At 43.4% G+C, this 25,971-nt stretch overlaps 1 protein-coding gene across 1 annotated transcript in view; it reads left to right on the top strand.

The window, feature by feature from the left end:
- The window catches only part of VWA3B (von Willebrand factor A domain containing 3B), a 234,457-nt gene that overhangs the window by 185,082 nt on the left and 23,404 nt on the right, over positions 1–25,971 (top strand). Inside the window, 4 exon segments of the mRNA XM_057558670.1 lie at positions 7,775–7,886; positions 14,904–15,028; positions 16,220–16,357; positions 18,622–18,722. Coding sequence (XP_057414653.1) covers positions 7,775–7,886; positions 14,904–15,028; positions 16,220–16,357; positions 18,622–18,722 — 476 coding nt within the window.

Here is a 25,971-nt window from a genome sequence, read left to right as displayed (position 1 = left end):
AAGCAGCCCCTCACACAGCACAAGGAACCACACCGGGAAGAGGGGAAGACCAACCAGCTCACCAGTCCCTGATCTGCTCAAGAAGCAGCCCCAGGAGAGGGGAAGTGGAAACCCGCACAGAAGTTTTGGGGACACGTGTTGCTCACGCTGTGTTTCCTAAAGTTGTGATGTTCCCTGAGGAGGAGGGGGAAACAGCTCGGAAAAAGCACGCCCCTATGCTGCTTTGGATTTTAAAGCACGGCTAAGCGCCTGAGGCTTCTGAAAGGGGACGATAATTCTCTCTGCACGTCCTCCTGGTCGCAGCTTCCGCCTTAAGCCTTGGGCTCACGCACGGTGTCCTCAGTGTCCCCGGGAGCCCAGCGCCGACCTGCTGTGCTTGTGAGAGATCTTGCAAGGAGTCTTAGCTTCCTCTTCAGACCGGAGGGGCTGAGGCAGGAAATTCCACCTAAAGCTTCACTTCTTTGGCCTTATGGTTTGACTCCTGTTAAAATGCAAATAGCCTAGGAAGGAAAGCGCTCCAAGTCCTTTCAGTTCTTTACCATGGGTCGGTCACTCCGCTGCCTGGAGGGGCTGGGCAGGAGTTTGCCACCCCTGATTTACGTTTTCCTGTAAGGTCTTTTTCTCATTTTCTCTCCAGAACCCATTTCTAAAAGGGATGCAGACCCTGGATACTCTCGTGGTGGAGAAACCCCTCTAAATCTAAATGAAGGGAGAGATAGTGAAGGTCAGAAAATGCTCCAGGCTGGCTCTGTCCTCCTCACCAAGGTTTTAAAAAGAGTTGAATTATTCAGAGACAGTTTGCAAATATTCTGGTCTTATAGTTAGGTATCCTAGAGAGAGGAAAGGTCAGAACATGCCTGACACTACGTGTATTACCTTGATTAGCACAGTCACAGACTTTACTTGGCTTTAAGGACAAAACATGGACAGACAAGCCATTGGAACTGCCACTAGTACAGTTTGGGGTTTGGGTCCAGCAGAGTTCAGTGATTTGGGGCAGGAAAAAATATAGTGGTTTTATGACAATATTTTGAGCCGAAGACTAGTTCTAGTTACATCATGGAAGTGCATTCTGTACCTGATGTGAAAACATGTTGTTTGTTAAATGGAAAATTCTAAAGCATCAAACATTTAGTAACTTTAGTCCACCAATGCAAACCTGAGAGCATGACCTTGAAACTAAGTAATGAAATGAAAGGAGGGTAGACTATGTTGGATCCTGATCTACATCACTTGATAATTGAATCTGGCAAAGAAGTGAATTGGATTCTCTGAATTTTGGAGACAAGGCAAAATCAAATTATCCAGTGGACAGCATCCCTAACTGCCAGCATCATTGCCTATCTGACTTCCTCACTGAAACTGGCATGCAGCTACTCCCAGGCACCTGAACCTAGAGATGGGTCAGCTTATTTATTTAGTGCTAGCATTTCTTGTTCTCTCATTCTCCATCCCCTCCGACTCTTGTCCTCCATAGATTTCTTTCTTTTTTTTGTAAAGAATGTTATTTTATTTTATTTATTTATTTATTTTAATTCTTTTTTGGCCGCACCGTGCAGCATGTGGGGTCTTAGTTCCCGGACCAGGGATCGAACCCGCACCCCCGGCATAGGAAGTGCAGAGTCTTAACCACTGGACTGCCAGGGAAGTCCCCATAGATTTCATTTTAAAGCCCAGTAGCATGCTTGTATTGTGCACGTGCATAGGTGACTGATGGCAGGAAAGGAACAGGGCAGCTAATGTCCTCTAGTATGGGCTGTACGGGGTCTCTAAAGTCTTTGGCAAGACTCAAAAACAGCAGGATATCATCTTTCTGGAAAGGTGCTGTCAACTTTGTGGCTGAAGGGATGGTGTGCCTAGCTGCCCTGATCGATGTCCTTCCATCCTGGGAGACCAATGCTCTATTTCTGTGAATGAACCATTGTATTAACGCTGGCCCTGTAGGTTTGTTTCGCCACGGCTTCTCTGCTCTATCTGTGGTGTAGCTGAGTTGCCTCTGCAGGGATATGGAAGAATCACTGAGTGTACAGTGAACAGTTCCTTCCATAAAGCTACGTGCTGTGGAAACAGCCAGAAATGAATTCTTGCCAATAGTAGTAACTGTTGGAAACAAGAGCAGAGTGAATGTGAGTATGCAAAGCCCTTTAGTAGCTGTAATGATTCTTTCAGGTAAACTCACAGATGTGTGAATGACTCGAATGGGGGGGTGATACTTTTCAGCGATTTAAAAAGGCAGTTTCTTAGGTGGCATTTTCAGTGTGTTAAAAATGAACACTGGCAGCCCTCTGTATCGCTTCTGTTCATTGCTGCTGCCCTTGCAGGGAAGGTCCTCACAGAGTGAGTGGTTTTCCTATATCAGATGAATTGGGAAGTGAGTGACAACTATGGGAAAAAAAAAAAAAAAGAGCTCCCTGATGATTTCTGGCAACTGACTTCACAGATTTGTACATGCGAAACTGTAGAAAGCAATCACGTTGGTTAGCTTCTGCCTAGGATATTGAGAGAATCAGTATTTGGAATCTAGAGATAAAAGGGAGCTATTTAAATTATGTGATTATACTCATTTAGAATTTTGAAAAGAAATTTTAAATATATCTAGGCATAGGTTCTAATAAATGTCTGGTCTGTTGATGAAATCTAAAGGGGAAAAATGGCTTTCTGGAATCGATGTGGACATCTTTTGTAATAACAGGTTGTTACCGGTTTGGAGGTGATAAGACTGTCTGATGCCTCAGGGACCAACAGCACCTCCCTGGCTGATTGGTCTTTGATGCGAACACTGATGGTGTGAAGTAAGGTGGCTTAGGAGGTTCATTTTATGTACAGGTGAGGTATTTATGGAACAGCTGATTTAATTTGGCTTATTCCAAATTCTCAAGATTCTAAATTCTATCAGTAATGAGAATATACTGTACATGGAATCTTCCATTGAGGAACTGACTGTAGGAAACTGTGGTGTGGGCATCTCTTTGGAGTATTATGATGGAAAACACTGCTATTCATGTCACAGTTCTGGCCATTACATTTCCCTTGTATTGTAAAAACTACATGCAAGGGTATCATGCTTGTGTTCCTGTCAGTGTACACACATAGCCTGATGGTTTCTCCAGCACTGCAGAAAGGCTAGTAAGGCCTAGACTCTCCTGGACAGATATGAGAGGATGTTAGAGATCATTTATTTTATCCCCTTATTTTGCACATGTAGAAACTGAAGCCCCGAAATGTTAATAGACTGCCCAAAGTCACACAGCCACCTGGACAGCACTCAGTCCCATTTCTCCTGTCCCCTGGTCCAGTCTCCTCCCTTTGAGGCCATTTCAGATGGGCAGGAGGTCATTCTGCCCACGGGAAGGAGTGCTTAGGTTTCTCCTCTGGGTGAAGCCCAGGAACAGGCAGATGACATTCACCATCTACCAATGATGTTGGGCCATCCTCTTTGACGTATTGAGTACCTTGGTAAAAATAGAAATTCCATGAGAGTAGAGGGTCCCCAGCAAAATTCAACTAGATGGGAACATCATAAACAAAAGGGTGGTGTTCATCTTACATTTTTGTCTGTGGCCACGTAGGCTACAAGCAACACAGGTCTGAAGACTTGATCATATCCCACCATCCTGCAAGAGACTTTAAGCCTTTAGTTCATCATTTCTTCCCTGAGGACCTAGCTCTAACTTTTCAGCTCCCAGGAAATAAAGCATACTCCCACTTCTTTTAGTGAACCTGAAAAGTATCACCAAACAGATACAAATGATAGATGGCTGCAAAATGCTCAGTTATATCAGGGCACCAGGGAAATGAGCTGCGGGTTTCAGGAGCCCAGACCATACTGAACATGAATCATGACCCAAGAGTAAGTGGTGTTCACACCACCTGAAGTTATTTACATTTTTATTGTCAATTGCCTCATAAATTAGAGACTTGCTTAAGTGAAGGCCAGCAGATGAGCTCATAAAATATGCATCGAATACTTTATTGATGATATAGCTATAGCAGTGCAAAAAGATGGCATCAAAATGCATGTGAAAACAGTTTATATTGGCTTTGTATCATGGAGAAGAGGGGCACTTGATGGTCTGCAAAGATGAGAAGCTGGTGAATGATGTCACTGGGTGCTTTGATTGGGTTGGAGGACTAATTTCTTTGAGAAATCCAAAAATTAATAAGGGTCAAGAAAGGAAAAAAATGAAAAAAATCTGGGTGGGAAAACCCCCATTTTCTACAATATAGCAATTTGAAGAAAAAGGCCTATTTTGTTTACTTTTTGATTTAAGAGTAGATTCAGAAGCTTCTATGTTCATTCACTTCTTCAGCCCACTATCTGCAAAATACCATGAGCAGTTACACAGAGGAAACAAGAAATAGATGGCTGCCTATTTTAACCTTTTTTAAAAAGGCAGATGTATACAAATATAATTTTCACACCATAAAATTCGCCTATTTCAATTCAGTGATTTTTAGCAAAACTGACAGAGCTTCAACCACCACTACAATCCAGTTTCAGAACATTTCCATCACCCAGAAAAGATCCCTCATACCTATTTGAAGTCAGTCTCCATTTACACCTCAAGTCCCAGGTAACCACTAATCAATTTCTGTCTCTATAAATTTGTGTTTTCTGTAAGTTTCATATATAAATGGCTGAGTAATATTCCATTGCATTGATATACCACATTTTGTTTACCCATTTCCCCAGTCCACTGACGTTTGGATTATTTCCACCTTTCCATTACTGTGAATAATGCTGATATGAACATTCACATAAAAATGTTTGTGTGATAAAAATTTCTATTTCTCTTGGCTAGATGTCTAATAGTGGTATTTCCAGGGCATACAGTAAGTTTATGTTTAATTTTTAAAAAAACTGCCAAAAGCTTTTCCAAAGTGTCAAAAATCAATTGACCATAAATGTAAGAATTTATTTCTGGACTCTGAATACTGTTCCAGTGATCATATGACTATCCTTAATTCAGGACCACACTTTCTTAATTACTGAAGCTTTAGAGTAAGTTTTGAAATTAAGAAGAGTAAGTCTGCCAAATTTGTTCTTTTTCAAAATTATTTTGGCTCTTCTGGGTCATTTACATTTGTGTGTAAATTATAAGATCAGCATCTCAATTTTGGCAAAAAAAAATTACTGGGATTTTGTTTGAGTTATGTAGAATCTATAGATCAGTTTGGTAAAAATGATTATTTTAACAATATCAAGTTTTCTCGTCCATGAACATGATATTCAACTTCTTAGATCTTTCATTTCTCTCAGCAATGTTTTGTAGTTTTCAGTATGAGCTTTTCATTTATTTTTGATAAATTTATTCCCTGGTCTGTTCTTTTTGATGCTATAAATGGAATTCTTTTCTTAAGTTTATTTTCAGACTGTTCATTATTAGTACATAGAAATACAATTTTTTCTTTTTTGTATATTTATCTTGCATCATGACATCTTGCAAAACTTGTTAACTCTAGTAGTGTTTGTGTGCTTTCCCCAGGGTTTTCCACATATAGGATTATATCATTTATGAAGAAAGACAACTTTACCCATTCCTTTCCAATCTGGATGCCTTTATTTTTTTCTTGCCTGATTGCACTGGCTAGAACATCAAGTACAATGTTAAGTAGAAGTTGCAAGAGTGCCTGGCCTTGTTTCTGATCTTAAGGGGAAACCATCCCATATTTCACCATTAAGTGTCATGCTTGCTGTAGGCTTTTCACAGCAGCTTTTCATCAAGTTGAGGCAGTCTCCTTCTATTCCTGGTTTGTTGAGAGTCTTTATCATGAAAGGCTGTTGGATTTTGTCAGATGCTCCTTCTTCATGCATTAAGATAATAATATGGTTTTATTCTTTACTATATTAATTTGGAGTATTACATTAATTGTGGATCCATAATTATGGATGTTAAATTAGCTGTGCATTCCTTGGATAACTCCTACTTGGTCATTGTGTATAATTCTTCTCATATGTTGCTGGATTTTTTGCTGATATTTTCTTAAGAGATTTTTACATCTATATTCATGAGGAATATAGGACTGTAGTGTTCTTTTTCTTGTGATGTCTTTGCCTGTTTTGGTATTGGGGTAATACTTGGCCTTCCATTTTCTAATATAAGTGACCTTCCTAGTAATTTCTGGTTTCCTAGGGTTCCTCTTTTCAGTCCCTCAGCCAGAAATCCAGGGTTTTATGTCCCTAACTCAGTCGCGTGCTTCCACATATTGTGCTTGCCTTTGGGACCAAACAGAGGTTAGATACATAGAGAGAGAGAACAGTGGGGGTTCACCCACCCTGTTGGAGCAAGAATATTCCACTCCTGCAGAGTTTTGGCTCCTCCAGGCTCGTATTGCCAACACTGCTGCCACTGTACAGAATTGCTTAGGGACTGAGGTCTGAGTGTGGAGGGAGAAAGGGGAGAAGGATTTCTGTATTCTCTCCAAGGGTTAGGAGTTCCTTTTCCCATTCCTCAAGCCAGAACTAGAGGGCTTCTTTTAGAGCTCTGTCTATACCCTGGCATCCACTTCTGTGTTTTGGGCTGTCTTGAGGTCAGACCAGGGAATACCAGAGGAAAGAAATGGTAAACACCCTACCAATTTGGTGGTACTTTGAATTCTTGTCTTCTTTTCCAACCCATTTGCTACCAATTGCTTTTCAGAATTCTTAAATAGATTTTACCTAGAAACCCAAACACTATATGTCTGTTTTTTATTTTGTTTTCTAGTAATTCATTTTCAATTTATTTTAAAAGATCGTTGGTCCTCAAATTGATTGGAAATCAAAAATAATGACTTTTCTGGATGATGGAATGATCAGTCATCAAGCATAGAAAATAGGACTTTAGATAGAATTGGACTTTACAGATCAAAAATGAAGCTACCAGTTTCTTCCTGTAGTGGACACGACAATCACATTCACTCAAAGCCTTGATTCATGTGGTAGCATTTGGAAATAACAGAGCAGTACTTTCCTTTGTTTCTTCTGAAATTGCCTGGGGGTAAAGTCTTCCCAGAGAGATTATAACTGAGCTGGGCTTTGAAGGGGTTATCTGGAACAGGAAGGCCCTTGCTCAGTTTTAAATATCTTTTTTTCTCTGTTCTTCAGATTGGATGATTTCTGTTCATTTGTCTTCAGGTCTCTTTCCTCCATCATATCAGTTCTGCTATTTAGCCCTTCCAGATATTGTTGGGGTTTTTTTTACTTCTAAAATTTCCATTTGGTTATTTTTTTATAGTTCCTTTTTCTCTGCTGAAAACAACTACCTTACTGTTCATTTCAAGAGTATTTACCTTTACCTCATGTACTATGATTATAACTGCTGATTTGCATCTTAATCTGATTATTCCAACACCTGAGCCATCTAAATACTGTGATCTGTTGATTTCCTTTTACCTTGAGAATTGGTCATGTTTGCTTGCTTTTTTTGTATGTTGCATTTTGGATCGTGTATGCATATATTGAATATTATAGTTTAAAACTCTGGATCCTGTTTAAATTCTCTGGAAAAGGCTGCCTTTTTTTGTTTTGTTTTAACAAAGCTTGATTAGATTTAGACTGTAAATTCTGCCTAATTTTCTATGTGCAGTGTTTCCCATATCAGTTCAGTTTTAAAAGCCTGTTCCCAACAGCATAGAACAGAAAGTACTCCAGAGTGAGTATACAGTATATGCATGTCCTGTAATTCCTCAACAGTGTGATTCTAAGTAAAGAATCGCACACTATCCTGTATCTGTGACTTTCACTGTCTGCACTTACTTTTTCTATCAACGATTAATGTTTTTTTTTTTTTAGCAACAGAAAATTCAAGGAATTCCAACAAAGAAAAACAAATCCAAAAAATTAGATCCACTCAAAGGCCAGAAGGTTATTGCAAGATGTGATGAAAATGGCTTTTATTTTCCAGGTAGGTATTTTATTTTGTAAGATTCCTTTGTTACATAATATGATATTGGGAACCAGAAGTTCTCAAACTGTGCTTTCCCTAGCACACTGACACTTCATGAGCTATGCTGAGGTATTCCACTTCTAAAATGAAATGATGAAGTTTCTCCCCATATTTGTGGGGAAGTAACAGTAACAGCCAGAAAAACTTACTTTAATCTTTCATTTGTTTAGTAAAGTTTTCCTACATATCTACTATGTTCCACGTATGTAATATCCCTAAGGTGCTGGTCTAGCGTAGTGAGCAGACCCCAGAAGAAAATCCTTGTTTTCATGAAGCTTACATGCAAGTAGAGGAGACAGACAAGCAACCAAATAAGTAAAATACGTAGTGTGTCAGATACAGGGCTATGAAGGAAAATGAAGCCACGAAGAGGGTTGAGCGTGTCAAAGGTGAAGCTCGCGATTCTGGATATAGTGGTCAAGGAAGAGCTTCCAGGGAAGGCAACATATTAATAAGGACTTTAAAAAGGAGCCATGAGATTATCTCAGGGAGAGTTCTAAACACAGGGAACAGCAGTACGAAGTCCTGAGGATGGAGTACCCATGACATCCTCTTCCTTGAAGGAAGAGGCCAGTGTGACTAGACCCGAGAGGTTTGCCCAAGACTTTCTGGGGCATGTGATCCTGAAGGAATCAGCCAGGTGAAGTTCAGCAAGAGCTTCATGAATAATGAAAATGATATGTGTGAAGATCTAGAGGTGAAGAAAAACATTTTATGCCTGGAGAAGTAAAATAGATTATGGCTGGAACCTAGAATACAAAGGAAGGGTAGAAAGTAAGAAAGCTCTTCGGAGAGGTAAGTGTGCGGCTGTTCATAAAGGGTTATGCTAAGAAGTTTGAACTTTATTGGGGAGTCACATTTAAAGCAGGAAGAAACACAATCACACTTGAAGTTTTTAAAAGATCCCTCCCAGCGCTGTGTGACGAGTATATACGGAGTGGATTAGGATGTCACTCAGGTCCCTGGCTTGGGTCATAAGGTAAAGGATGGTACCTATAGGAGATGGTGGTATGGACAGGAAGATAACGAGGTGTGTCTGGGACGTGACGAATTGTAGGTGCACCAAAAGACGCTAAAGTTGTCAGAGAAGCAATTGGAGATAATGGGTCCGGAGTCTGGAGGAGGAAATCTGTTGGGAGATAGAGATTTTTGACGCGTCAGCACAAAAGTAGTCATTGAAATCGTGGTAAAGGCCTATTGGAAAGAGAGCTTAGAGAAAGAACCCTGAGGAAGAGCTGTCAAGCAGAAAGACTGTACCTCAAAATATAGCTGATCTTAACGTAGGCATTATCTGTCAATCACCAGTTAAGTAATTCTTTATTAAACTTAATTTAATCTGCTTTTTAAGTGAGAAAAATACTTCATCAGGAGTTTGGGTTTCCAGCAGGCATATGTGTAGAACTGATAACTAGGATATTTTATTTGAAATTTGGTAAATGTGCTTTGAAGTTGACTGGATGAGAGAAAAATGGATCCAGGCATTTGAGATGAGCTCCTAGGCTGAGGCATGAAACTCTTCTTTGCAAGAGCAGGGCCTGAGAACCTCCTATTTCTCTGGGGCTTAGATTTGCTGAGAGGTGATCATAGGAGGCCACCCCTGCTTGGTTTTCTGAATCTGAGCCACAGAGCAGGATCCAAGGCTAATTTAGCAGTTGAATGAAAATGACAGGATTCCAAATGGCTGGACTAGGGCTTGAGATCAGTTTGCCGGCCAAGGTCCCAGAAAAAAATAATATTGCTCAAACTTTTCCCCCAACCATCCCTGTGTGATAAGGAAATGCAGAAGACCTACCGCTGCTGATCTGGGTGAGTAGAGGGAACAGGTAACACATAGCCACATGCAGTACCTAAGGCCATGCCAGCAATGATTATTGTCCTGGTTGTTTTTAAATATGCAGCTAGAAGCAGAGAGCACACAGTTCTAATACCTCCATGGGATTTGGCCATTTGGGAATTTTTAATCTGTGGCTCAGATAAGTCATTTGAAAGGTAATAAATATTTGATGGGAATCCCCTGGCAGTCAAGTGATAAGTGGTTAGGTCTCGGCACGTTCACTGCCAGGGCCCGGGTTCAGTCAATCCCTGGTCAGGGAACTAAGATCCTGCAAGCCGCGTAGTGCGGCCAGAAAAAACAAAAAAGGTAATAACATAATAAACACTTGAATTTAGTCATATAATCAGTTATTTTGATTAGTGGCTAGTTAGTAAATATTGACTCAGCTGAATTAAATGATGATGCATCGGTTATGGAGGGACTTAGTTTCTGTTTCCCTCCCCACAGCCCCCCTTTACACTCCCCTCCCCCCACCCAAAGTCAATGTATCTTTTCTTTAACTGGGAACTTCAACTCTATTTTACCCTCATAGAGTTATTTTTTCATAAAAAAAAAATTTTAAACTTCCAGAAAATTTGCAAGAATAATAGAGACCTCCTGTATACTTTTACCCAGATTTACCAATTTTTAACATTTTGTCATATTTATTTTACCAATCTATTATTTTATTTTTCCATTCTCTCTCTCTCTGTCTCTTTCCCTCTACCATAAGACACACATTGTTTTTTCCTGAACTATTTGAGATTAGGTAACATCATGCCCCTTTGCCCCTTAATACATGTATTTCTCAAGAACAAGGGTATTCTCTTAATATTACCACAGTCAAGTCATAAAATTCAGTAAAGTTAATATTATATAGTTTTATCTATATATTTCAATTTGGTTAATTGTCCCAAGAATAGCCCTTACAGCATTTTTTTCCCTCTAGTATAGGTCCCAATTCAGAATTGTTATCGCATTTCGTTATTTCTCTTTAGTCTTCTTTAATCTAGAATCATTCTCTAGCCTTTTCCATCATCTTTCATGATACTGACATTATTTAACAGTAAGGCCAATTATGTTATGGAATGTTCCTCAATTTGGGTTAGATTAGATTCAGGTTATGTGTTTCCAGCCAAAATGTTATGTGATATCATTGATGCCACATCCCTCTCAGGGCAACCCATCCAAAGGCACATGATGTCCACGTGCCCTCATTAGTGATGTTCATTTAGATCACCTGGTCACTGCAGGTTACTATTTTTACCCCTTACAAAAAAGAAGGCCAAATAGAGTTTTGTGGAGCACAGACAGGATATTCACTGATGACTCCTTTTCTGATAACTTTTGTTCAAAACCTCCTAAATGTTTTTAATGAAAAATAGCTTTAAAATGTACCTGAGCAGAAGCGGCTTTGGAGCAATGGGATCAGAGCATCCATTGCTCAAGGCCGGGTCTGCACTGGAGCAGAGCTGGCCCAGTTGTTGCTGCTGTCCTTGGGAATCAGGGCAGGGATTTCCATATGGCTAACTCTATTCAGGGGTCAGTGTGGATTCACTAGTTGAGGAAGGATTGCGTTGTGCAGAACAGAAGGGACAAGCTGATAGCCTGGCTTATTAGGATGCTGAAAGGCAAGGAGGCAGACACACTTCAGAACCTTATTTTAAATCGTTATTTGTAGGAATTGGGTCATCCTTCCCATTGTTCAGCAAGAAGCAGCATTTTATCTCAGGAAATTCACAGTGATGAAAAGTCTGGGTTGCAAGATTTCTGCATTATGTCGTTGGAACAAGTTATAATGGAAGAAAAAGGCTGGGGCAGGGGAGGACTGAATACTTTCTCAGGGGTCATGATTTAGGGTCAGACAATCCTAAGTTTTTATTTATTCGAAGTCTGCTTCTTGCCTCTACCAGCCATGTGACTGGAATCACTGAAGTTCTCTGAGCCTGTTTCCTTATCTTTCCAAATGAGATTTAAAACAATTAAACCCCCCATAAGATCATGGTGTAGGTTAAATATGATAATGTACAGCATCTTGAAAGTTTTTCTATTATCTCCTCTTGGAGAGATATAAACAACTCACCTGGGGTCCTCACCTGGGGGTAGAAGGAGCTGCTTGCAGTTTAAAAACTTTAACAACAGTTTTAAAACTTTAAGAGCAATTTGAAAAGGCAAAAACCAGCACAGTGGGCTATAAAGGAAACCTCTGAGACTAAAGAAGAAGAGAACGTGATGACTAGACGGGTAGGCTGGCATTCAGTGGAGGGGGGCAGGTGGAGGGGACGCTTCTGGTAGAGCAGAACTGATGCCATTTTCAGGAAATGGGATTCGAGCCGGGCTGTGAATATCAGAAGGTTCTTATAGCCAGAGGTTAAAAAAAAAATCCACTCTCCAGCCTGAGAAATTCCTGTTTGGAGTGAAGATTGAAAACCATTCCTGCTTCTTTCACCAAATGAACTCACCCATGCTGTCTGCCTAGACTGTTTCTTCACCCCCCTGACCTCTGGGCATAGGCAGTGTTTTTGCTGAGGGTCTCAACTAAGGTGTGCCCCCTTTTCCCCCGTACCTGGGTACAGGAGAGCCCCCTGGCTGAGGTGGGGAGGCCGACTCATACCCAGGAAGATGACGGAGTAGAGATGCCTCTTTCTGCCTGCTGGTCCAACCTCCAGAGCCCAGTCCCCTAACATGGTCCCAGGAGACGTTTCAGAGCAGGAAACACCATCTCAACTCTCTGAGGCTGAGGGCAAAGAGAAACTGCAGTGTAAGGGCAGCCAAAAATTGGAAGCTGATCTTGAATCAGGGCCTAGAAATGGTAGCAACTCCTTAATGAGGTGGAGAAGGGGTAAGTGCAGAGGCTGAGCCATGACCGAACAGGCCAGCAGCTCTAGGTCCTCCCGCCTTGGAGGACAGCCAGGTGTCAACACCGTGAGGCTGGTTCTAGAGTTAGATTGGAAGAAACTACAGTAATTTCTGGAGGCGAACAAAGGTCCACATCTGCAGAGACTGGAACATAAAAGAGCTGGTAGTCTAAATGCCCATCGACAGACGAATGGATAAAGAAGATGTGGTACATGTATACAATGGAATATTACTCAGCCATAAAAAGGAACGAAATTGGGTCATTTGTAGAGACGTGGATGGACCTAGAGACTGTCATACAGAGTGAAGTAAGTCAGAAAGAGAAAAACAAATATCATATATTAACGCATACATGTGGAACCTAGAAAAATGGTACAGATGAATGGGTTTGCAGGGCAGAAATAGAGACACAGATGTAGAGAACAAACGTATGGACACCAAGGGGGGAAGTGGGCTGGGGGGGGTGGTCATGGTGGGATGAATTGGGAGATTGGGATTGACATGTATACACTGATGTGTATAAAATGGATGACTAATAAGAACCTGCTGTATAAAAAAATAAATAAAATAAAATTCAAAAAAAAAAGAATACAAGGCACTAAGTGAGCTATTTTGCTTGTTATCAGAATAAAAGATGAGGAAAGAGTTTTTAAAAAAAAGAAAAGAGGTGGTAGTAACATACCAAAAGTCTAGGTCTAATGATCTCGAGCAGGGGTCAGCAGCCTTTTTCTGTAAAAGGCAGCCGATACATGGCTTAGACACCACGGGCCATACAGTCGCACAGCTACTCAACTGAGGCAGATACCTGAAAAACTGCATCCCAGGTTTAAGACTGGATTCTGCAAAGTCCCAAAGGCTGAGAATTTGAGGAGGGTCCCACTGGCCAACAAGGTCATCTTGGCAGCCCAGACCTTTACCCCTGCCTGGGGCAGGGCCGGGGTCGGGGTGAGTTGGGATGGGCTTGTGTGCTGGGGATGCTAGGATTCTCCTCAACTCAGAGGGGTTCTTCTTTGTTTTCATAGTAGGAATTCCTTCTAAAAAGTAATGTTAGTTTTCCTAATTAAAAAGGTAGAGTCAGTTTATGGTAGAAAATGTGTGAACCATGTGTAAAGAATATTTCAGAAAACAAACCAAACATTTAGTCCAATAAGAAAACAGACAGTGTAAAGCTGGTTTTCGTGTATGTGTGGTGTTTTTTTAAAAAAATAAGTTTTCCCTTTCTTTGGCCGTTTAAAACAAGACACCTGGACTTGAGATGAAAATCAGCAGCCGTTTCTTTGCCACCTGAAAGCACATAGGACTTTGCCAGCGCCGGTGTGTGAGCTGGGGCGAGGATGCCGGGCACGCACGCTGTGGGAGCTCAGTGGGGACGAGCACATTTCTGTCTCAAACTAGGGGGTCCAAGTGCAGCTGTTACTGCCAGGGAAGTCAAAACGTGCCCCCAGTGTTTATAATCCCTTTTAAATGGGAAAATATAATAAATTTCAACTAGGATAAATGACAAAATATGTGAACCTTAACACCAATATTTTCTTTTCCTGTTATAATAATCTCTGCACATAACTAAAAGACAAGAAAACTTCTTGCTTCTTTTTTTCTTCCTTTTTTAGGGACACTATGGGGTGTGTAATATTAGATGAAAAGCTGAGGATGAAAATACGAAATTCATATTTCCTTTCACTTTCACAATTTAGCAATGATATTTCTTTTTTTAATTTTTATTGGAGTATAGTTGATTTACAATGTTGTGTTAGTTTCAGGTGTACAGCAAAGTGATTCAGTTATACATATACCTACATCCACTCTTTTTTAGATTCTATTCCCATATAGGTCATTACAGAGTATTGAGTAGTGTTCCCTGTGCTGGACAGTAGGTCATTATTAGTTATTTGTTTTATATATAGTAGTGTGTATACTAACAACGATTTTCTGTCTCCAAGTATTACAGAAGGAAATATGACTAAGATAAATAAGGGAATCAGACGGTAGGAAGTGTCCAGGGAAAGGATATTTCTAGGAACAGTGTTCCCAGCAGGATGGCTGCTGGTAATGCTGGTTGAACAAGTTTCCACTCATTCTCTTAGCTTCCCGGCTCAGCTCCAGAGCAGAGCACGGCACTGCACTCTGAGTTGGTCAACCCCAGCAGGCATCATAGAGAATCCAGTGTTATCTGGTGGAGAAACCAAGGGGCACACTGATGTAAGCAGGCAAAGTGCTGTAACGTAGCTTGACCAACGGGATGGGGCAAGCCTAAGGGAATAGGCATTGCCTTTCTGTTTTATTTTAAATGTGATTCCTTACAGGGGTTGTGAAGAAGTGTGTGAGCCCCACCCACGCGCTCGTGGGCTTCAGGTACGGAGACACCAAGGTCGTGCCCATCTCGTTCATCACACCTGTGGGGGGCGCCATGCCCTGCCCACTGCTCCAGGTACCTGCTCCAGCCATCTGTTCCTGGGCCCCTTTTCACCGTTCCTAGAGCTCTGGATAACAGTGACCCCTCTTCCTATGACCCCTTGCCTAGCAATTTCTTTGCTCCCGACCCTGATCTGCTAACGCCCTGTTAAGTAGCTCAGGACTGCACAGACCTGCTTGCATTGCCCCTTGAGGCTCTTGTCGCTTTACAGACAATATAGATGGCCGTGGGGCGGGAGTTGCTGTAACTGCTGGTGCTCTTGAAGCTTTCACTGCAGAAGGTTATACTAAAACAGATGTAATAACAAAGGCAGAGGTAGCCCTTTCCTTGACGTTGTAGTCAGTGGATGCCAGACCTTGATGCCATAATGCAGTTACCCCTGAACGTGCATTCCAGGGGTGCGCCGGGCTGATGTGTTCTCATCTGCTTATAAATTCATCAGAGCTGTGCCGTGTCTGGCACATCCTCCTGGGCTGTCCTCATCCCCGCCCCAAGGCGAGAGTGTAGAGAGAAACCCCCCCAAAGCTGCACTGCTGCTGTTTCTTGGATAGTGTGAGCCAGGAGGAAGAGTGCTGAGGAGTGCTCATAGGATTCACGTTGGTTGTCTGTTCCCACCTCCCCTGGGCAGACTCAGAGGGCACGTCAGTGCACTTTCCCCCTGACCGTGAATCCTCTCCATCTGACGGATGCCCTGCAGCCTTGTATGCCCCTTCACAAGACTTTCTTTCTGCTGGAAGTTATCTCTCGTGACTTTTCCCCATGGATTCCAGGTGTGAGCTTTGGAACCACATTAAACAAATCTGCTCCTTTCCTCTGTCCCTGATAACCCTGCAGACACAGGAGGGCACCGTCCATTCTCTCCCTGGTCCTCATGTGAAACATTACAGCTTCCTTCACCCAGTCTTTGTAAGATATGGTTTCCAGACCCCTCACCATCTTGCTGGCTGTCCCTGAGACCCTTGTCGGGGGAAGCCCTGCTAAAATGCGGCTTCTCCAAACTGGTCACAAAATTCCAGCTATGGCCCAATGAGCCCAGAGAATTTTGGAACTAGCGACTCTTTCCAACTGAGAAAAAAAAATATGTATTTGAATTCTAACATCAGTACTTGCTAGTCATCTTGGGGTGTTTTAAAACAAGCTTATATGAATATTGTCACTAAGATGGATAAGCAAAATATTTGCCATGAAAGATGTTCTCATCTACAGGTTGGAGATTATGTGTTTGCCAAAATTGTGATACCACAAGGATTTGACTTCTATGTCCCCGCCATTGTCATAGCAGTTCCAAATCAAGATGTGGCTGAAGATAAAGTCTACACAGTTTTAAAATGTAACAACCGGAGAGTAAGTAGACTTTCACTTAGAAAAGAACTTTCTTGCTAGGCAGAAAGTGGCTTCCTTTCACCCCTGCCTTTCTTGCAGGCAATGCCTGGCTCCTGGCACCGCCAGACGTCTCGAAAGAGCCATCTCCCTGGCTGTTTCTATTCCCCCTGCACATCCACCCCCTGTGCTTAGAGTTCTGTCCGCTGTGCAACACAAAATCCGCCTTTGCTAAGGTCGCCGTGGCCTCCTAACTCCTCTGTCAGATGGTCTTTGGGGCTCTGGTTCCACGTTTGGGGTCTGGGGAGGCTCGCTCCAATTCTGGCTTCGTCAGCGGCCTCCCCAGGCTCTTACAGCCCCACTCTCTCTCTCCCTCTGTATTTTTCCTAAAAGTTTTAGAAAAAAATCATTATCAGTTTACAAATCTGATGATGTCACTTGCCTACCTGATGTGCCCCCTGTCCGCTCACCCCCTACACGCACGCACGCACGCACGCACGCACGCACACTTCTCGGCAACCTCAAGGAAAAGCCCAGCGCGACCCCCGCCCGGCCCCCCGCCTGCCCTGTGAGCTTGGCTACCAGCGCTATGGAAGGCTCACTGCTTCACGAACACAGTGAGCTTTCCCAAGCCCCTGGGTTTTAACCCTTCCTGGACCGCCCTCCCCATCTTCTTTCCATAAAATCTCCTGTCACCCGAAGACGCCGCCTGATTTCTGCTGAGGCCCTCAGGTTCCCCTGCACACTGTCCTGCCGTCCTCCCGCCCCGGCTCCCTCACCAATCTCCCAGCTCCTTAAAGGCAGGGACCGGGTCCTATCCATCTTCGCATCCCTGGTACCGCTGCTGATGAAGAGCAAGTTCTCACAATTGCTTTATAAGCTACTTGAATGAATGATGTTTTCTAATGGAAATAACATTGTTTTGATGGCCCACTTAATACGCCTGGAAAATGGATTGGCAAGCGAAAAGCAGCAAACGAAAGAGTCGTGCTAACTTATTCAGCACTTACTATGTGGCACAGGTACTAACCCAGGTGCTTCACACATAGTGAACAGCTGGCTGCTCAGAACACTGTGAGGTAGGTGCTCTTATCCCCATTTTCAGATAAGGAACCTAAAGCAGAGAGGTGAAGTCACACCCAGGGTGAGAGGTGTTACAGGCATTTGAACCCAGGCAGTCTGGTTCCGTGGCCTGCACTCTAAATGTCTATGCCCAACTGCCTGGTAAACAGAACAAAAATATCTAATCAATTCTTTTTTTTTAACATCTTTATTGAAGTATAATTGCTTTGCATTGTTGTGTTAGTTTCTGCTGTATAGCAAAGTGAATCTCTAATCGATTCTTGACTGTAGCATGGGGTATGTCCATCAGGGAAGGGGTCATGGTGAACGAATTTTAGGATGAAGGGATGAAATGTAGGATGGATGAGTGAAGGCCCTCAGAGCCAGTGGCCCCAGGAACACTGTATCCCATCCGACAGAACAAGAGGGAGAAAGGGCATCTTCTCATCAACCCAGGAAAAACCGTGAGAGATAATGGACTTTCCTGGAGCTGTTTGGATGACGTTGAAGGAGCCTGGAAGGGCAGCGGGTGGGAAGCATCTCTGCCAGGTGGCCCTGCTCTGGGGACATCTACCAGGCAAGAGAGGAGAAGGCAAATCAAGGGACGTTTGAAGAGATGCCCGTGGGTGGGTCCCAGGTGTGGGGAGAGATGAAGCTGGTGACCCAGGATCCCTGGGGAAGAGCCTCAGAGCCCAGGAAGGACTCTGGAGGTTACCCCCCTTGGCAGTGGGGCCCTGGACTAGACAGCACGGTCTTGGGGATGGACGCTGAGGATAGCTCTGATAGAAATTCTGGGAGACCCAGGGGCTGACAGTGGGACATACAGCATGGGGTGGTGCTGATAGTTTATAAGTCCAGGAAAGAGATGGCCAAGGCTGGAATTAAGCTAGAAAGGAAGGTGGTTATATGAAGGTGTGTGTCTGTGTGTGTTTGTGTGCGTGCGTGTACATCAGTGGATGCACGTGCACACACACACACCTTGACAAATGGTGGACTTGACAAATGATCCAGGATGTGGAGAAATGACAGGTAGGACTCAATGATGACTTTTATTCAGCGTAAAATTATCCAGCTAGACTCTGCATTTACGCTGCCCTCTTAAGTATCACCAGAACAGGATAATGGCTGGTAGCTATTACAGTGGTGGGTTGAGCTAGATTAAAATTACATCTGAATTGTGGACATTTCTGATTTAAATTGAATGAACTCTTTTGGTATTATTACAGGAATTTTGCCCTCGGAGTGCACTTATTAAGATCAGCCAAAACAAATATGCTCTCTCTTGCGCTCATATTAAGTCACCCCCAATTCAGGAGGATTCAAAAGTGTAAGTGGACCCAACTTTCTACTTTCTGAATTTTATTTATATCTTTGCACTTTTAATCTGTTTCTGAGTTGAGATCCACGATCTCTAAATACTTGGGGAGAAAAGCAAAGGTGGAGGACTTCCTACCAAAGTGCAAGTCTATGATGATTGTTCCTTCAACGTCACAGCTTTTACCTGCTGGTTATTTGTCTATCTTGTTCTAATCTCAGATTCAACATTATGTATTTTACTGACCCTTCAGCAAAGCTTTCAATCCTGTCATGACTCTGAAGGAATTATTTTCCTCTTATTTGTAAGGATTCAAGGTCTTCTAATGAAGCCTCACTATAAAGCACAGGTTAGATTAAGTTGCAGTTGGGACTAATCACCCATCACCTCTCCCTGTTGGGGGTGAGAGTGAGGTGCTGGCCCTGGCTTGCCTGTGCCCAGGTGAGTGTGGGTGGGTGGGTGGTGGTTTCCAGGGGCGACAGTGGGGTAAACACATTTACATCTGAGGCAGCAGGATGGCTAACAGCTGGAAAGGTGGATTAAAGCAAAATCAGTAAGAAAAAGCTGAGGCCTGAAGAGCAGGCAAGACCAAGTCCATGGGGCCAACGAAGGGCATCAAAGTTGGAGTCAGAGCCCTGACCCTGGAGGTGAAGGTGGATTTTGAGCACGGGTTGAGCCATCTTTGGGTGCCAACCTTCAGTCTCCCAGTGGCCTCACCTTGTGCTTCTTAAACAGAAACCACCAGACATTCTCTCCCTGCGCCGCTTTCCTCACCTCTGGGCTTGTGGAAGCCTGGATCTCTCCCCCTGATGTCAGAGTCCCTCCTCATCCAATGCTGATCTGTCCAGCAGGCCTGTCCCCCCCGGCCCGGGTCCTTGCTCTGTGATTTACCCCTGGACTCTCCTCCCCTCTCTCCTTAGCTCCTCTCCACCGATTCCTTCACCTCTGCAAAACCCCAAAATTGCCTCTTCTGTTTGCACACACACACGTGTGCGCACATGATCCTAAATAACTAGACTTCCTTGCCTGCTGCAGTGTGACCCAGCACCCTCCTCTCCCTTCGCCACCCAGATCTGAAACCGCACAACTCAGATTGGGACTTGAACCCACGGGCTGGGACTCGAATCCAGCCAGAATCCAGATTGGGAGTTGAGCCCACTGTATTTTAACTGAGATCACACACCTGGTCTCACACACCTGGAAGCTCAGGTTCTTTATGTCCCATCACAGAAAGAATTCAGTGAAGAGACAAAGTGATAGGTAAGAAGTGGATTTATTTAGAGACATACACATCCCACAAACAGCTTGCAAATATTTCTCAGCTCGGCTGCACAAGTGCTCCCATTTCCTGAGGCCTCCTCCTCCCACCTCCTCCTGCCCTGAGGTCCCGCCATCTCCCCTAAGCGCTGAGCAGAGGAATCTTCCTCACATGTAAATCTGCTCTTGCCCCTCCCCCATGAACCCCCCCACCCCCAATCCCTCTTCTTATCCTAGCTTAGCCTTTTGTTGCCCTGAACCAGGCCTGCCTAGCTGGCCTTACTTCTCCCCTAGCCACTCCCCAACAAACCTCCCAAAAGCCCCTCTGCACACTAACCATACTAAATTTGTAAACTAACCATTAAAAAAACTTGCAGTTTTTTTTCCCATGCTGTGCTTTTTCAAGGCTCTGTGCCTTTGCATAGACTAAGTATCTCCTCCCTGGAATGCTATTCTTGCCCTTGGCCACCTGGGGAACTCCAACATTGAACGCAAGCCTTGTGTTCCAGGACTCCAGCCCTACGTGGTGAGGTGATCCCACTGCATCCTGTAGACGTTTTCATTATAGGAATTTTACCTTGTGTTGGGCCATGTACTTTCAGGACCATCACCCCTACTAGGCATCAGTCCTTGAAAGCGGGCACCAGGTTCTATCTGCTTCTAAATCCTGGTTGCCAGGGTCCAGCCCACAGGATGTACCCAAGGACTATTTGAAGAATGAACCGATGAACACACAAATACTAGGGGATGCCCAGCAAGGCTCCTTGAGGGGTATGTAGTTCCACAGAGAAGCTTCTATTAGGTAGGATTGTTGAAAATATATTCTACAATCCTTCAATCTTTTTCTAGATGAATATATCATTTTAAATAAGAGCACTTTTGTTGGTCTCAAAATCCTACTCAAACAATATGATATCCAAATTACAGTACATTATAAAGGAATATGGATACATGTGTCTAGGTACCATCTTCACTAAACTCAGTATTATCAATCACTATTTTAGAATTAAAATTCAATTCTTTCTATGTTGAGAACAACCTTTCATTCTTTTCTACCTTAGTACTACCCCAGGCCTTATTTAAAACTCTGCTGCTAGTTACTTACCCCAGCTCCTGGGGCTTTACACAGTGGAAGCGTTCATTGACCCCCTTGTCTCCCATTGTAATTTCCACTGTTTCGTTGCTCTAGCTGCCTCTCTGCTAGAAAGAGACTGCATTTAATTCTCCTAAGCAGAGGTCACATCCAGCCCGCTACCTTCACAGCTTAATCTGTCTCTGTTTCCATAATCAGGGCTGGTAGATGTGAGCACACAGAATAAAGGCATAGGTCTTATTTTGTATCTACACTGGGATTTCCTTCTGGTAGGTCCTTTCTCATCAGAAACTCTTTCTCACTTCCTTTGTAAATGTGCCACCTCCCTTTGGTTGTTCTTTAGTAAATCTTCACACTATTACCCCAGATGAGACCATTTTAAAAAAAAATCATGGTGCTTTCTTCATGGGCTAATTAAAGAAATGTACTGTAGGTTGCAACTTCAACAGGACATCATATGGCTAAATTTAATTTTAAAATATTGAGTCCACTGTAACCATCCATTTGGGGTTGGTAAGACCAGGGGTATATGGCCCCAAACAGCTGTGGACCAGGATGCCAGAGATCCAGCTCTCCACCCTCTGCCCCTCCTCTTTTTCTTCCTTCTTGGGGTCTTCAGTTTGGGGTGACTGAGAGTATTTTCTGTAAGCCCCTCCTCTGGTTCCTAACAAGGGTGGTACACAGTGAAAGGCAGGAAGAAAAGTATCTGGAAGGTAAAGGGTTCAAAATTGATTGAATATGGCCACAGCTGATACAAATTTTCATTTTCAATTCAAAATTTGACACAAATGATTCTTGAAGACTTATAGCAATGTTGTCTTGCAAAATACGTTACCCATTTTGCTAAATTCCAAATAACTAGTCCTTAAAGGAGAGAGTTTTAGTATTACCATGTTTGTCATGTGAGGTCAGGTGAGGCTCTTCCAATTTTCTCTTTCCTTTGAAACCTGATGATTGCATTCTCTGACAGCACCACTGAGAGAGGTGTGTCTGGTGGAGGGAAATGATTGCTCTTGCCTTGCCTTACCTTCAGTAAAGTCCCTGAGCTTTTTCTGCGTTTCATGCCATCAGAGATGTCTGTTCTGAATGAAAATATTCCCTAACCTGTCAGTAACTTTCTCCATTTAGAGAACACACATGTAATTTCTCCTAACTCCAAAAAGCAAGGGGGCCGGAAGGAATTTTCCTTCATTTTGGCATCCTCCCTCCTTGCCAGGCAGGAGATTCACAGCACGAGGTCTTCCCTGACTACCTCCCCTGGGGTCCTGTTCACATCAGAAGGCTGCGGCCTCCGGCTCCTTCAGGGAAGGCGCGCTTGGTGGGCTTAATGCTCTGACTTCGGGTTTTCTCCGTTGAAGGGAAGTGCCTCTAGCAGGTGTTACTCAGCCACCCACAGGTGGGGACCACGTGCTCCTCTGGGCAGGGCGCCTCTCGTGCCATGTAAGTGGCAGGAAACCCCTCCCAGCAGAGCTGGAATCCATCCTCCCTTCCTTCTTGACAGAACAAGGCTTGGGCAAATTACCTTCAAGTCTCCTCTTTAAGAAGATTCACCATAGAGGGAGTTTGATTTCTTGAAAAAATTAGCAACATGCTAAATGGGATCACAGGAAAACCAGATTGGACTAATCATCTTCTCTGTGCTCCGGAAAAATCACTGGGCATCTGAAGGAGGTTGTTGGGCAGTGAGATCCTGAAGACAAGAGTGTTCTTCCCTTGGTGCACGATTATAACCGTGTGGTCTTGGGGACGTGGCTGGGTGGGAGAATCCTGGAGGGGCGAGCCCCCTCCCAGGGTTCTGATGTGGTTTGTCTGTGTCTGCAGCCAGCTCTTAATTCCTATTACACAAAATATTAGCCTCTCGTTACCTTTCTTTGAGCAGTTTAGCGATTTTCCATCAAGCTATTCGGATTTAGGACTGTGCCCCCAAAGGAAATGATAATTCCCATATTGTTGAACCCTCCTCCCCTTATCCATGTAGCATGGCCTCACATTGCCTTCCTGACAGCAGGGATATTAAGTCATCGATTAAAACTTCAAGATTCAGTGCTGCCTCTGAGATGAATCACTTCCCATCATCTCAGCCGGTCACTACTGACTATTTTTCCCTTAGAAGGAGCTGTGCCTCTGGAAATCATTAAACTTGTATATGTCATTAGCTCCCTCGGTCCCTTCTGGTCAGATCAGGAGCCCCATTTCCTTAAGGCCTGGAAAACAAGCAGTTCTGCCATAACCCTGTCTGTGAGTGTCCTACCTTATCCAGAGGGACAGGTGCCATTACCTGTCCTCAGAAGGCGTGCTGGTACTTGGGACAAGAACACAGAGAGTCATGGCGATTCGTTACCCCTGAGGGCCAGTGAGAGCAATCTGGATAGCAAAAACTGCCTTTTCTTATCAGTCTCTCCTTTTTCTGCCCCTTCCGTTGTTAAAACTCAGGGGCCTCCTGGTCCTCATCAAATGTCTATCCGGTGCCTACCCCAGACGTCCTCCTGTTCTTCATGTTCTAAGATGGCCTTGCCAACAGAGACACACTTAGGGCAGAATAGACATGAGGCCTCAGGGAACCAGCAAGAATATGGGCAAGCTGACAGCGCCCGGTCAGGTGAATGCGGTGGATTTTGACCCAAGGAGAGCACGGACAGGATGTTCAGAACTCTTCCCTGTAGTGGAACGAGCTGCTCTGAAGGGCCAGTGAAGGTTCAGTGCCTGGCTCCTCCACGATCCCCGGCAGTGTTGACCAACTCTGTAGCCTAAAATAATTAATAGGGCACTAAATCTAACTCGGTTTTGGCATGAAATAGGGCAAAAGAAAGCCACTTAGCAGGGCCCTTCCAGGTGTGCTGGCGGAGAATGTCCACTGGCTGAAGTCGGGAGCGTGGCCGCCCTTCCCCTTCCCACAGAGCAGAGTGAGGGTGCATGGGGGGCAGGGGGCGTGGATAAGAGCTTTCACATCAGATTCACACCTACCCTGCTCCCCCATCCCATAAGGGGACATTTCCTTGTGGAATATCTTGAACTTGGTCGACATCAGTATATTCTGGAGAATATAATAGGGTGGCTTCGCAGCATCTGCTTGGTTGATGTAAAGGCTTTTCCTTCATCAAAATCCCGGCCCATTTTTATTCGAATCATGATAACTTATACTGTTTTATTCTTATTCAAAAAGTAATGCATAGTTAATATAATTTAGGAATTAAAAGCACAAAACAAAAGGGATATAAAAACCATCCGTAGTTCCACATTTCAAGAGTAATCACCATTTGCATTTTGATGTATATCCTTCTAGAGTGTTTTCTCTGCCATTTTGCTTCTTTTTCCTCAAAATAGAAACCTTTGTTTCTCTTAATCATTTATGACAGTTGAAAAAAAGATTTCTTAATGTGGAGAAAGTGATAATTCTCCTGGAATCCATTTCTCTGAGGCAACTATTAAGAGATGGATGTGAAGGTTTCCTATCATCCCCCATATTCACAATCTTAATAACAGAAATGAACATGTAACATACATTCTGTTTTGTACCATTTTTTCTACTTAATATGTTACTTGCATCTTTACATGACAAGGGCACTTCTTGTTCCATTATTGCCTGCCTCGAATTTAATTGTCCAGGTGGTCCATCACTTATGTGACCAACCCCCTACTGAGGGAGGGCTGGACACACGTTGCTTCTCAGTCTTTCATGCTCTTCTTCCTGGGTTCCTTCCAAGATCATCTCCTAGTGTCTTTCAGGTGGGCAGGTAGGCCTCTCCTCTCCCTTACCCTTTGGGTGCCTTTAGTACAACCGGAAAACTCTCTTCTTCGCATTCCTTCCTTGCTGCTCTTCTGTCGGAGAGGGGACAGGTTATAGACTGCGACCAACTCTAATACATGGGAAACAGAGAAAACCCCTGAAAAGGAAATGGTATGTGTCGACTTAGTCTCCTCTGGAGCAGGGTAGCGATTTGCGGGAGAACTGATGGTAGTGTGGTGGATAAGATTTTAGATTTCAAAGAACAAGGTTGGTGATTCCAGTCTTGTAGTGTGATTTTAAGTTGAGTCTCTGAGAACCTGGCCTCACAGAACTTACCCATCCACACAGGCGCTGGCCTTATATTTAAAGATCATCTTGTTGGTGGCCTCCTGGGAAGCCTTTTTCCGATGCTACTGCTATTGCTCAGGCCAACTTTTTTATTGTAGTAAAATATACATAACATAAAATTGACCATTTTTAAGCATGCAGTTCAGTGGCATTAAGTACATTCACATTGTTGTGCAACCATCACCACCATTCATCTCCAGAGCTTTTTTTCAGTTTCTCAGATTGAAACTCTGCACCCACGAACACGGACTCCCCACTCCCTCTTCCCCTCTGCCTTTGGCAACCACCGTTTTATGTTCTATCTCTGTGATGTTGACGACTCTGGGTACCTCATCTACGTGGAATCATAGTGTTTGCCATTTTGTGACCGGCTTATTTCACTCAGCTTAATGTTCGTCCATGTTACAGCAAATGCCAGAATTTCCTCCCTTTTTAAGGCTAAACAGTATTCCATTGCATGTATATATCATATTTTGTTTGTTCATTTATCTGTCCATGAACACTTGGGCTTCTTTTACCTTTTGGCTATTGTGAATAATGCTGCTATGAACATCAGTGTACAGATATCTGTTTGGGTCCCTGCTTTTATTCTTGTGAGTATATACCCATAAGTGGAATTTCTGGCTTATATAATTCTATTTTTAGTATTTTGAGGAACTGCCACACTGTTTCCCACAGCAGCTGTGCCACTTCACATTCCCATCAGTGCACAAGGATTCCAGTTTCTCTATATCCTTGCCAACACTTGTTACTTCTTGATTTTTTTTTTTTCTTCTTTTTTTGGCAATAGCTATCCTGATGCGTGTGAACTGGTCAGGCCAATTCTTTAATGTCTC

The sequence above is a fragment of the Balaenoptera acutorostrata genome, chromosome 12 (assembly GCF_949987535.1).
Source record: "Balaenoptera acutorostrata chromosome 12, mBalAcu1.1, whole genome shotgun sequence".
Taxonomy (NCBI): domain Eukaryota; kingdom Metazoa; phylum Chordata; class Mammalia; order Artiodactyla; family Balaenopteridae; genus Balaenoptera; species Balaenoptera acutorostrata.
The sequence above is the reverse complement of the archived record's forward strand: the minus strand, read 5'-3'. Positions and strand labels throughout refer to the sequence as shown.